Genomic DNA, 12856 nt, shown 5'->3' with positions numbered 1-12856 from the left:
CTCTCACCATCCCTCTCCCTTTTCCTCCATCCTTGCAGATGTCCCCCTCTGTCTTGCTTAGTTGGGGAGGTGTCATGGTGTTGACATCCTGAGTTGGCGGGAGAACCAGCTGGATGTCTTGTGGGGGTACCGCTTGACCCCTGTCTGTGCTGAAGCGTAACCCCCCATGTCTAATCCCAGCTTTTCTGGGAGACTAAAGTCCTATCAGCATGTGGGGGTTGAGCAGCAGCTTTTCCTCCACCTCCCTCCACTTTGCTTTCTGACTCCAATGAATACATTTTTTTCTGAAAACGATGTTATTTTTTGCCTTTTGTAGAATGTTTGCATCCCTACTGCAAGGCAAACAGCTCAATCAGCCCATACTGTGCTCCTAGATAATTTTCAGAGCATCTGATATTGAGGTGTCCTGTGCCACAACCTAATTGACCAGTCCTCTATTCACCATCTTTTCCTCAGACTTCTAACCCAAGTGCCTAATTGAGGAGCAGTTTCCCCAGACTCTCTCTGCCATTGCTGGGATGAAGCAGATGTCCCCACAAGGCAGCCTCATGTCTAAACAACTCTCCTGGCAGAGCAGACTCAGTCCATGCTCCACAGCTCACAAATCCCAGGGAGAAGATGACCATGAGCCATGGTGGGTTGGACAGTGGTCAACCCAAGGCCAGACTCACTTCAGCAACATTGGCCATGAAAATCACAGAATGATTTGGGTTGGCAGGGACCTTGAAAGGTCATCTAGTCCAACCCTCCTCTAATGAGCAGGGACATCTTCAACGAGATCAAGATGCTTAGAGTCCAGTCTAACCTGCCCTTGAAGGTGGTTTGGAATGGGAAGCTCTGGCTGGCCCAGCCTTGTTCCCCCAATGTGACATGAAAAAAACCCACATGGACTCCTAAGTGAATCAAAACTTACTTTCCAAAGACAGGCTCCAGCGTGCAGGGGAGATAATTTTCTTGGTCATTTATGGATTTCTTTCCCACTGAAATCTTCACATAGGGATCACACTAAAGATGGTCATGAAAATAAATGCAAGAAAGGGTCATTGCACAGCAGCATCAACAGTGAAGGAATAACTCTACCTCCCCTTGTCCCTGCAAGCAGGATCTTCCACCACCCTTGACAAACACCTATTTTCAAGGATAGGACACTTTGACCATTATTAACTCCTCACTACAAATCTGTGACCATTGGCAGGAGCTACCTGCGCTGTAATTCCTTTTGAGGACGGACAAAGGACCAGTCAAAAGTGTGGCTCAGGACCTTCTGAGGTCCACAGGATGGAAAAGCAATAAAAGAACATGAAAAAAGAAAACCCACTTATGTCTTCTTTGATGGACTGGGCTTGCTCTGAAATCCTCAGGATGTTCCTGATCTCATCTGAGTCACCTATTTCAGGGTTCCATCAAAGTCATCATTTTTTCAGTTTGAGGTCTACTCAAAAATAGCTTTACAAATGTAGGGGACTAAAATGTCAAAGGAAAAGCATTTTGTTTCAAAATTTGTGGTTCAAACCCATTTATTTCCAAGATGCTGCAATAAATTTAAAAAAAAAATAATAAAAAAGGAGCACACTTGAACAGAAAGCCCCATTGTGCCTCTAAAAATCCTATCAGATATTTTTACATTTTTAGTGAGTTTTGAAGCTTCTCTCTCACAAGTAAAACTATTCTGGGAAACCAGCATAAATTTAAAAAGTGGTTAAATTAATTCAAGTCAGCATTTTGGCCAGGGGGAAATTTAAAAAGATAAATACATTAAAAAAACCTAACAACTTCACCTAAAAGATGTCACCCATCATGTCCAGTACCCAGAGGGACTCACCAACTTACTCAGCTCACATAAAGTTAAAAGAAAAAGACAAAAAAAAAACCCCAAAACAACAACAAAACCCACAAAAAACCCAACACAAATGGGAAAAAATATTGGCCAGTTACAGTCCCTGGAAAAAACACCCACCTCATCTCTTTCCCTTGACTTGTAGATTTTTTTTAAGCAGCAAAGTATGGAAAAGCAGTACTCAGGGAAGGACAGACTGGGCACACAGGGCTCTTCTTTTGTCTCCCCTTGGCTGTGATAAGCTTTAGGAGACATCACAGCACAGGGGGAAAGACCTTGGGTCAAATTTGAATTGGTTTCAGTTTTCAGTGTTAAAAAAAGCTATTTTTAATTATATTTTTTTTTAACTCCCCCTTTTTTGATCTGCAGGAGTCTCATGGAAGATTTCTAAGAAATCCAAAACTTTCATTCCAAGTCCATTTTCAAAAACTGGGCAGATTAAAAAGGAGGGGTAGGGGGAGATGTTCTTGTCAAAGTATTTGCCACGATTCTTTTAACTTTTTCCCTATTTTCCAGTGGCACAAAGAGAGTTAAGCAGTTTTTTTTTTTTCTCTGAGGTTTTGTTGCTTTTTTTTTTTCACAAAGTGAAACAAAACGAACATTTTCTTTTCAAACAAACACAATTTTCTTTTTGCACTGAATTTTTCTTCCAGACTGCCAAAGCTTTGCAAAGAGCAGTCATGTGAAAGACATGATTTTGTTTCCTTTGGCACCAAGGGTAAAAAAAAAAAAAACCCCACACACTCATTTAACTATTTTAACTAGCCCTACTGAAAAATCCCTCAGGGTGGAGGAAGAGTTGGCTCCTGGGATTCCCAAATATTGCAGTGGAGGCAGAAAGAAGGAGTAGATTTTCTCCTTTTTGCTGTCACCATTGTTGAGGAATTTTAAGCCATACATGCAACTTTTGATCCATTGGGGCTGACCCATTGAAAGACCCCCCCCACCCTACAAGGCAACATCGAGGTCTACCAGAGCTTTCCCCAGCAGGATACCTTTCCATTGGTGTCCTTGGGTTGGAGATCAAAGGCCCGGATGATGTAGACCCTGACAAGACACTCCTGGGGTCCTCTGGCCGGCAGCTGGTGGAACTGCCGAGGTGGGACGGGGACTCGCGGGTCATCTGGGAGAGGGTAAATTTTGAATGAACCCTGTAAAGGACAGACATGTTCAGCTGTGTTTGCACACACTCATGTGCAGATGGGTCTCATGTGAGCAGGCTTGCAACCAGAGTCTGGATGGTTGTATAGAATCACAGCATGGTTTGGGTTGGAAGGGGCCTTTGAAGGTCAATCTCAACTAGATCAGGTTACTCAGAGCTGCGTTCAACCTGACCTTGAACATTTCCAGGAATGGGGAATCTACAGCTGCTACAGTTCTAGGGACAGAGCCCAGATCCTGACCTTCTTCTACCTACTAGACCAGACCATGTCCTGTCAAGGCCTCTTCATGGATCCAGGAGCAGGGTGGTGTATCATTCACCCCTGAATGTCAACGCAAACTCTGCTGTAAGCCTGCACAGAGCCACTCCAGCCTGTTTGTCCTTTACATCCATCTCACTGTCCTTGGAGTTTTGATGCTACTAAAGAGGGGTGAAGGAGCCTTGCTACAAATCGGACCCCTGAAGGTTTAGGCTGAGACTTTCTCTGCTGGGACAGTTTTAAGGGTTCCTGAGTGGGGCAACTGGTTCCTGAGAGAGGGATAGCAGGAGGAGAAAGAAAATGCAAAAATTTCCAAGTGTTTTATTTACAAGAGCTGATTTCTTCCCAGCATGGTGGTGGGAATCATTATCTGGGTGCTGTTTGGGATAGGACAGTGCTGACTAAGAGCAGGAATTAAAACAAAAACCCAAATAAACCCCAACCTAGAAAAAAATTAATCCATCTTCTCCTGCAAACAGGCTCATGGTTAAAAAGAGCAAAAGATGCATCACATCATTCCTCTGCACTGGACAGGGAGGGCTCTGAGCACAGGCCTGGCAAGACCTCAGTGCCCATGTAGACTCCCAGCGCTCGCTGCTGGGAATGCAGCAGCTGGACCTGCCTGGGCAGGTTGTGCAGACTGGACCCAGTGGTCTGCTTTTACAGGCCACGTCTAAGTCCTACCCACAACCAGTCAATTGGCATCATCCTAGTCAGCAGCAAGACCTTCAGGATGCATTCCCAGCTACAGGTAGAAAGGCCATCATACCTTGAACTCCCCCACAACTGAAGGGTCATCATTTGAGTCCTGCAACCGGCCACGATACAGCTTGAAGGTGTGGCAGAAGTCAGAGAGATGCTCAAAGTCCTCCACGTTCTCCAGCTCCGTCTCATAGACCTGGGGAGAGAAAGATGGGGAGGGTGAGGGTAGGGACTGCTCCCAGGTAGAAGGGGACCAGCACCACGTCGCCACTGATTTGAGGCAAGACTCGACCCAAGCTCCTTGGTCTGGGGGAAGTACCATCCACTGGGACAGAGTCCTGGGACCCATCTCCCTTGTTGAACGCCCTCCCCACAAGACAGAGATGAAAAACAGACCTCTGGCAACCCTACAATAAACAACAGCACATTGCAGAAGACCCAGAGGGAGCCAAGGTCTCACAGAGAGTTTTTCATCAGAGACCTTTCTGCTGGGAACATTTTCCTTAAGACCAGGCAAGGTCTTCTCCTTTTCAGTGCTATTTGGGCTCCTGTGTTCATTTTAGCAGCTCTTGTAACAAGGTACTGAAATCTCCCTGTCCCTTAAGCAATCACTGGCATTCCTCGTTGCTCCCAAGCACTTCTCAGCATGACAGTTCCCCACCTCCTCTGGCACACAGAAAAGCCTTTTGAGGCTTCAGAGTGAAAAGTTACCAGAAAAGATTTTATAAAGAAAAGTGAATTTTTAAAATCATTATTTTTTTTAAAACAAAAGTACCTGCTCAGAGGAGAATTATCTTTTTTCTTTTCTTTTTTTTTTTGGTCCCAAAAGGGAAAAAAAAAAGCCTAAACACTCCAAAAACGAAAAATCAAAGCTTCTGGAAAGACATTATGTAGAGTGCAGGTCCAATGAGCCAGAACCATCCAAGGACACTTACCTTCAGGGTGTCAAAGCCCTTCTCTAAATAGCAGCCACATTTTTCCCTCTCTCCTGTGGACGCATAGAACTTGCTCCACCAGTCGATGAATTCTTCCTCCTGGCAGCAAAGGATACCAAAGTCACACATCTCCACAAGCAAACCCCGACCATCCCTGACAGCCCTGCTGGAGGTGATCTTCTGTGTGCTAACCCCACGGCACAGCCTGGGTTTGGTGGGTCTCTGTCCTGAAGAGGCAAGGAAGGTCCCATGAACCCAACCTGCAGCTCCTCGCTCCCCGTTGTCAAGGTGCTTTTGGGATGCTTCTGCATCATTCCTATTTTTGGGATGCAGCCACAACAGCATCACGCACCTAGACCTGACAGCAGAGATCATGATTATCCATGGGAGGATGAGTTTGGGTGGTGGTCTTCTCAGGACCTCAGAGAAGGACCATAGAGGGTACAAGATGAGTTACCTCTGGTACTAACATCATCCTGACACCCTGAAATTCAGAGAGGATGTGAAAGCTGCTCCAAAAGTCAGCCCCCAGTTTAGGCCTTGCCTGGAAAAGGTTTGGGGTTTGTCTTTCTGGTTCATGTCCTGGCACCACCCAACCTCTCCATCCAAATAAATGCACAGATGCTACTTCCACTGAAACAAGGTGGTCCTCAGGTGCTGCAGCTCTCCCAGGAAGGACATACCTCTCTTCTCAAAGAAACAGGCACATCTCATACAACATCACACGTCTCATACAACGTCATACATTTCATACATCTCATACAACAACCACAAAATGCCACAGCCACAATGCCATTAAGGACCATTTGCCTCATCTGCTATGCAAACTGGATTTCAGCTCTGAGGATGCTCTTCCAAGAAGAAAGCTGGCTACTGGCTTCAGCAAATGTATATATTTTATAAGAGCACCATTTTTCAGATTTATACAAGCCAAGATGAAGGGGCTCTGACTGTGATTCATGAAACATTCCTGAAAAATAATGATGTCTTATTTTAGAAGTCCACAAAATTCCATCACACTGACCTAATGGAGGAATCATAATAGAGGTTTATTGGATTTATATTTTAAGCCAACGGTACAGGCTTTAAATTGCTGTCTTGAATAGACATTGTTTTTAATAGAAATATTACATAAATTAACTCTGAGGCCTCTGCTGCCTCCCTTTTTTTTTTTTTGAAAGGAAAAAAAAAATCCTTTCATCACTTCCCCTGTTTTATTGTTTAAAAAGCTCCACTCTGACCATCGTGGCTTTACTGCGACATTCCACAGGTGCTGAGTTACAAAGAAAGCACTTAAACTAATCTGATGACTTACCCACGGTATCTTCTGCAGCCCCAAGACAAAGAATCTGGTTAGACATTTCCACTGATTACCAAAAGAAGAAAAAAAGAAACCAACAAGGAGGCAGGGGGAGCAGATGGAATGTTAATAGTGAGGGACCCAAGGACACTAATCCATCTGCCTGCAAATGGGAAAGGCAGGGACAGCCACAGCTCCACCACGCAAGTGATGGGGTTCAGGGGTTTCACTGAGCAACCAGGTGACAGCCAAAACTGCCTGGACACGGTACAGGGTGGTCCTCACAGTTGGGATCCATGCCTTGAGCCCTGGTGGGATCTTCTGCAGATGGCTGAGGGAACTGCAGCACCCTGCACGTCCTCTCCAACTTCATCCTGGCCCCCACGGTGATGTGATGGGGCACAGAGCCACAGGGGAGCATCACTTGCAGATAGATTTCCCATCAAGTGACCAATGGATAACATTTTGGCTTATGGAGACGCTCACTCAGAGGCAGCAAGTCGCTGTCATGCTTATCAGAAGATCTGCTGCCTCCCCCACCACCCCAGCTCCCTCCCTCTTCCCTCATGTCCACCACTCCCACACAGCAGGGACCACCATAACATGGGCTGGCACCTGCATCCCCAGTGCCCTGAGACTGGAGCAGGATTGCAAAGACTTTCCCTCTCTGTGCTGACAGAGATGAGACCAGCTTTATGTCCGGCTTTGGCATTTTCTGCTGAAATGGGAAAGTCAGCACTTAACAAGAGAGCAGCAGAAGAGGATCCAGGGCCATTTCTCCAAGCAAGAGCCCAAATGGGACCGTTTCATCCATCTCATGAGCATCCGGGAAAGGGGGAGTAGGAGACCCCCTTCCAGGGGGGGCATCCCAGAAGAGAGGAATGTCTTGTGGCCAAATCACAGTGTTTCCAGCAATTCAGATTATTATTTTTTTAAAATTGCCTTTAAACCCCGAATTTCACCAGCAGGCTGCAGCTTCCCACTTGAAACATTTCTGGGATTATGGCTTGGACACAGCAAAAGCACCAAGACTTGTGCTTAGCTTCAGTCAAGTGTGCAAATCCTGCTGAATCTGGGTCTTCAGATGCAGCCTCAAGGCCATGCTGGATCCGGCTTTGGGTTCAGCAGAGCCAGCAGCCCCCCACATCTACTTACCACCTTCAGGTAGTAGGGGAGGAGGTTTAGGCTGTGCCTGAACACCACACAGGACTTTCACTCAGGGTTTGAACACTGCTGTTGAGACTGTTCCTTCCCCTGGACCCAAAAATGCAGAACTGTGTTGTTCAAGCAGTTCCTGGGATGTTTTCAGCCTCATTTTGTCTCACCCAGGGGAAAGTGCATCAATTTTAACCTCATTTTTGTCCTGAGACAGTTCTCTGACTCAGGAGGCTGAGACAGAGAACTTTTTTCCCCACCATCCAGGGTTTCCTGCGGCTCCAAGCCCATCCCATCCCAGACAGGGATAGCAGTGGTCTGGGCTCATCCAGGAAACCCATTCTTCACATCACAAGTCGAAACAGCCTGGAGCAAGGTGAACACATATTGACTTCTGGTGAACCTTAGTCCTTGCCATCACCTTACAGGTGAGGGAAACTGAGGCACTGACAGGTTACCATCCAGGAGACCACAGCAGGCATGAGACAACTGAAGTCTTAATACTTCTGCTTGCTCTCACAGTGATTAACACACCTTTCCCTGTGGGACTACAGATAATCACAGCAATAATGAATGCTGCCTCTAATGAAGCTAAATTCGCTGCCTCACTCCCAGATTTGCTTGCACCTCACATCTGGGAGGCAGATTTCTGCCCATGGGAAAGCTCTGTGGCTGGGACAAGAAGATCCCTCTGGAAACAGCTCGGACATTTATAGATGCAGCTCCCCAGCTGCTTGTTACCACACTTTTGTAGGAGATGGTGGCCTTGGAGAGGGTGGTATTAGCATCCTCATCTGTTCCAGCACAAAGGCAGCCAGCTCAGCTCAGCTCAGCTCAGCTCAGCTCAGCTCAGCTCAGCTCATTACCCGACTAAACTAACCCAGCCCAGCCCCGTCCTCCCACAGGCACAGAAAACTCCCGTGGAGAGGCCATAGCAAGCAGCTGGGGAACACAAAAATGTCTTTAAACACCACAGCTCTGCTCCTTGGGATTTCTCTGACCACATCCTAAATCCCTCCGCTGCTCTGCCTAGCGTTGCTCCACAGGTCAGCACGTCCAGGCAGGAAGCTGAGCTTCTCACTGCCACGGGAGGTATTTGCAATGAAACAACCACAGCGAAGCCCATCAAGTCGTCCACCACCCAAGCAAGGTGCCAGCTACCCCCACACTGGGGAAGGCACATCATGTTCTGCTGCCCAAGCTGAGGGGCTCCATCACTGACAAAATCAGATGTTCCTGCTCAGAGACCGTGTGACTGGGGTGGAATTGTCACAAACTGGGATTGGGACCTCCCGCCTGGCAGACCTCAAGAGCTGGGGGGAAGCCTTTTTCATGTTAACAACCTTCCCACATCCTTGAACTTCAGCCTCTCCCCAGGAGGGGTCTGTCTGTGGGGTTATCCTTGAGTTAGCCGTGGATCCTTCAGTCTGTCCCAGGGACCCACAGCAGTTCTGAGCAGCACCATGCAGAAGGCACTGCTGGAGAGAGGAGGGGAAAAACTACGTGTCCAGTGAGAGGACTTGGCTTATCCTTCTGCTAACCCTCAAGCTGTGAACTGTCAGATGTTCATAAAGAGAAATTATCCATTTCTGGCTGTTTCACCAGGTTTTTTTTTCTTTCAATGTGCTGTTCATTTTGCTCAGAAACAGACAAAACTGTTTGCAGTGGATTTTTTTCCCATCCTGTCCAATCCTTTAGCCAAATTCACCTGAAGGCAGCCACCCACACACCTTCTCACCACCGTTCTTCCTCTGGCTTATATTTGGGGATGGTTCCCCCACACCCCCAGCTGCTGGAAACCCAGCTTACCATGTAGATCATGCTTGCCATGGTCTCCTGGTTATGCTCTCTGGATGTTAACCTGTCCATGCCTCAGTTTCCCTCACCTGTAAGGTGATGATAAGGACTAAGTTTCACCAGAAGCCAGTATGTCCAAGTATGCACGAAACACCAGGAGTAAAAAAGACGCCAGGAACGTGCCAGGGCAATGCTGGGCTGCAGAGCGGGTTGGCGACTGTTGTCAGCAGGAGATATCCAACACCAAGAGCTGTTCCAACTCAAAGTAACAGGATAAGCCGTAAAATGTGCTCTCTGATTTGGAGCTAGCAAACACAGCAAATAACCAATTACTCCAAATAGTTTACAGATTCTGACTTTCTTGTTCTATTTTTCTTTTCTTTCCCTTTTTTTTTCCTTTGTCCCTTTGGCTTGGGTGAGCGTTACTAACTTGTCATTTGGTGGGTTATTTGTATTTCTTACAACCCAAGCATCACAAGCCAAAATCATGGTAGGAATAACAGCACCTTATAGTGCTTCTCCAGGGAGAACTGAGGGTTCCTCATTGCAGTTTCGTAGCTCAGAGGTGTCCAAGGGCTCCTCCTTTCTAGAGGATGCTCATGAACCACCTGACTCCTGCTACTGGTCCAGCAAGGAGACCTTGCTCACACCACTTGACAGCTGTGAAGGCAGGAGCTGCGTGGGCATTAACCATGCAGGAGGTCCTCTGCAAAGGATGTTCCTGCAAACCTGTGACCACTCTGCTCCCACCACCAACCACTAAAATCGGGGCTTTCACACACACCCCACATTTTCACTCAGCAGGACTTAAGAACTCATTTGGACTTGTCAGGAAAAGGACCCTGTCTGGCCCTTCTGTCCCAAACCTGAGCAGGTTGGAGGAGACATGGACAATCCCAAAGGGGATTAAGGCCCACAAAGCCCCTTGGTGACAAACAGGGGCTTTGCACAACACAGCATATCCTCCCCAAACATACCATGCTCATCCTTTGCTTGCACAAGCAGCTTTCTGGTAATTACAAGCTGCATCTGTTGACATGTTAAAGTTACTCCTCAGAAACATATCTGCATTTTCCTCTTGCCCTTAACAATCACATTTTATTATTATTTATTATCTGGCACATAGGGACCCTGCTTGGGATTCGTCTCCCCTCATATTATGCTCTGTAGAAAAGGAGAAGGATGGGAAACTGCCCCAAACAGTTTCCATTAAATCACAGACTCACAGGATGACCAGAATTGGAAAGCACCTCTGGAGATCATCTAGTCCAACACCCTGCCAGAGCAGGATCACCTCAAGCAGGCTGCACAGGACAGTGTCCAGGAGGGTTTTAAATGTCTCCAGAGATGGAGACTCCACAACCTCTCTGGGCAGCCTGTCCCAGGGCTCTGCCACCCTCACAGTAAAGAAGTTCAGGTGGAACTTCCTGTATTCAAATTTGTGCCCATGGCCTCTTGTCCTGTCCCTAGGCACCTCTGAAAAAAGACTGATCCCATCCTCCTGACACCCACCCCTGAAGTACTTATAAGCATTGATAGGATCCTCCTCAGTCTTCTCCCCTCTGGGCTAAAAAGTCCCAAGTCATAGAATCACAGAATATCCTGAGTTGGAAGGGACCCATAAGGGTCATCAAGTCCAGCTCCTGGCTCCACACAGGGACAAAGAAGTCAGAGCATGTGACTGAGAGCATCCATTAGACACTTCTTGAGCTCAGTCAAGCTCAGTACTGTGACCACTAAGTCCCTCAGCCTTTCTTTATAAGAGAGATGTTCTAGTCCTCCACCATCTTTGATATTGCTCTTGAGGCACATATCAAAAACAGACCAAAGGCATAAAGAGCTTCACAGTCCCTTGTTTATAAAGAGATACCAGTGTGACCAGCTCTGGTGGTGGCATTTATATTACTTCTACTTGAGCTTTAGTCTTTATTCAGCTGACTAAATACAGGCTCTGATCTTAGCAAGAGGCATCTTGCACCTTCTGCTGATGGTGTGCATAGGTCCTCCTCTGTCCTGCTGTCCCCCCCGCTCTCCCAAATTAAGGTCACCAGGATCTCATCCTGGTCACTCTCATGTCATCTGTGGCTGATCTGAGCATTTTAAAGGCTTTTCTCAGCACACACTGCTGGGGAAGCCAATAACCAACACGCTCGAGGTGAAGGGTTATCAAGTATCTCCTGCAGACTCCACCAAGGAGCTGGGCAGACCGGTGTGCGAGTTCAGCTCTCCATGAGAGGCAAGCCCACCATCTCCCATCGTGTTCACCCTCCTCCAGGTCATTAACACCACTCTTAAGAGGCAGAACCTGGGGAAGTTCAGGAGCTCCCTCACATACTCCACACCAGGCTGGAATTTTTTTGGCTGTAAAAGCTTTTTTCCTAACATTTCCCCAGCTGCAGTGCCTCTGCCTCATTCCACAGCTCCCGCTCTCGTGCGAAGCTCCCCAGCTATAAAGGAGAATGAGACTGGGAGGAAGACGTCTTGGTGACCTGCTTTCCAAAACAGGCTGGTTTCCCCCAGGAGGCATCAGCAGTTCTCTGCGACATGAGGTTTATTACATTTAATCACATTCTTGTAGGGTCCTGCTGAAGGCCAGGAGAATGGGTTTATTCCTGCCTAATATTCCATTGCTTTTAGTTTAAATTAATAGTTTGCAGCTTTTTTTTTCCCCTTTTCCTTTTCTTTTTTCTTTCCCCCCCCCCCCCAAAGTTTTATTTGAACTAAAACAAAAACATATTAATGTAAATTAAAGATGCTGATGAGTGGGGAGGGGAGTGTGAGGCTATTTATGGAGCTTTTGTTTCCATAGTCTGCATCCCAGCACCAGCCACCCATCTGTCTTCCCCGTGCTACGCCAATGAACAGTATTATGTGGGTACAGAGAATTAAGGGGGTACTGGAGAGATGCACGCAGTGACAACAAAGCACATACCTATAAATTACAGAGGGACAGGTTGGAGGCTAACATGCCTCCAACCCTATGCCAAACCTACAAAGATGCTCCTCAGGAGCTCCTACATACAAAAGGTACAACTACCATGAGCAGCCACAATCCATCTCTGACCCCACATGCTCAGCTTGCTCGATTTCTACTCTATTTTCTGCCAGCAAAAGCCAACTTTATCTTTCCTTCCATCCCACACAGTCAGACCTCAAAGGGAGAGACTATTCCTCCCAAAACCACAGTATAAATAACACCTTCAAGCTGACCTTCTTCCAAAGGTCTGGGCTGACTCACCGGTGGTTTACACCCCGGGGCTGAAGCACACGGGCACCGCTCCGGCTTCTGCCAGTTTATTGCAGTGAAGAAGTGGAAAGAAACACAATTAATTCTGCCCTGAAAGAGGTGAGAGGCTGGAACAGCCCATGTCTGTGACTCATGGACTGGTATCAAGAGGGATCTAAGAGGGGTGAAGAGCCCCAGGGTCACAACCCTGCTAGGGGTGAATTTGGGGTACCAGGAAGAGCTGGAGTCTCAGCCCTGAGAAGGCAAAGAAGCTTTGCTGCCCTTCTTACAACACCCAGGAACAGCCCAACATCTGGTTTTGGGATGAAAAATGCACAAAAAGCTCAGGAGGCACTTTGCAAGGAGGGAGCTGTCACTGCTTGGGCATTGCCTGGCATCTTCTTGTTTGTCCCCATGCTTTAAGGGCACCAGGCTATATACCTGCAAGAACCAGGACTGTGCAAAGTCCTGCCAATGAGAAGA

The 12856-nt window shown here is 47.2% G+C and overlaps 1 protein-coding gene across 1 annotated transcript in view; it reads right to left on the bottom strand.

Moving 5' to 3' along the window:
• DYSF (dysferlin) overlaps positions 1–12856 on the bottom strand; it is a gene marked incomplete at its 5' end in the record, with an annotated part of 98029 nt that overhangs the window by 30640 nt on the left and 54533 nt on the right. Inside the window, 4 exons of the mRNA XM_084263282.1 lie at positions 914–1005; positions 2833–2988; positions 4028–4156; positions 4896–4994. Of these exons, the coding sequence (XP_084119408.1) occupies positions 914–1005; positions 2833–2988; positions 4028–4156; positions 4896–4994 (476 nt within the window). The remainder of the gene's footprint in view (positions 1–913; positions 1006–2832; positions 2989–4027; positions 4157–4895; positions 4995–12856) is intronic.

Source organism: Gallinula chloropus (assembly GCF_964237585.1).
Source record: "Gallinula chloropus genome assembly, chromosome: 4".
Classification (NCBI taxonomy): domain Eukaryota; kingdom Metazoa; phylum Chordata; class Aves; order Gruiformes; family Rallidae; genus Gallinula; species Gallinula chloropus.
Note: the sequence above shows the minus strand (reverse complement) of the source record. Positions and strands in the feature narration are given on the sequence as shown.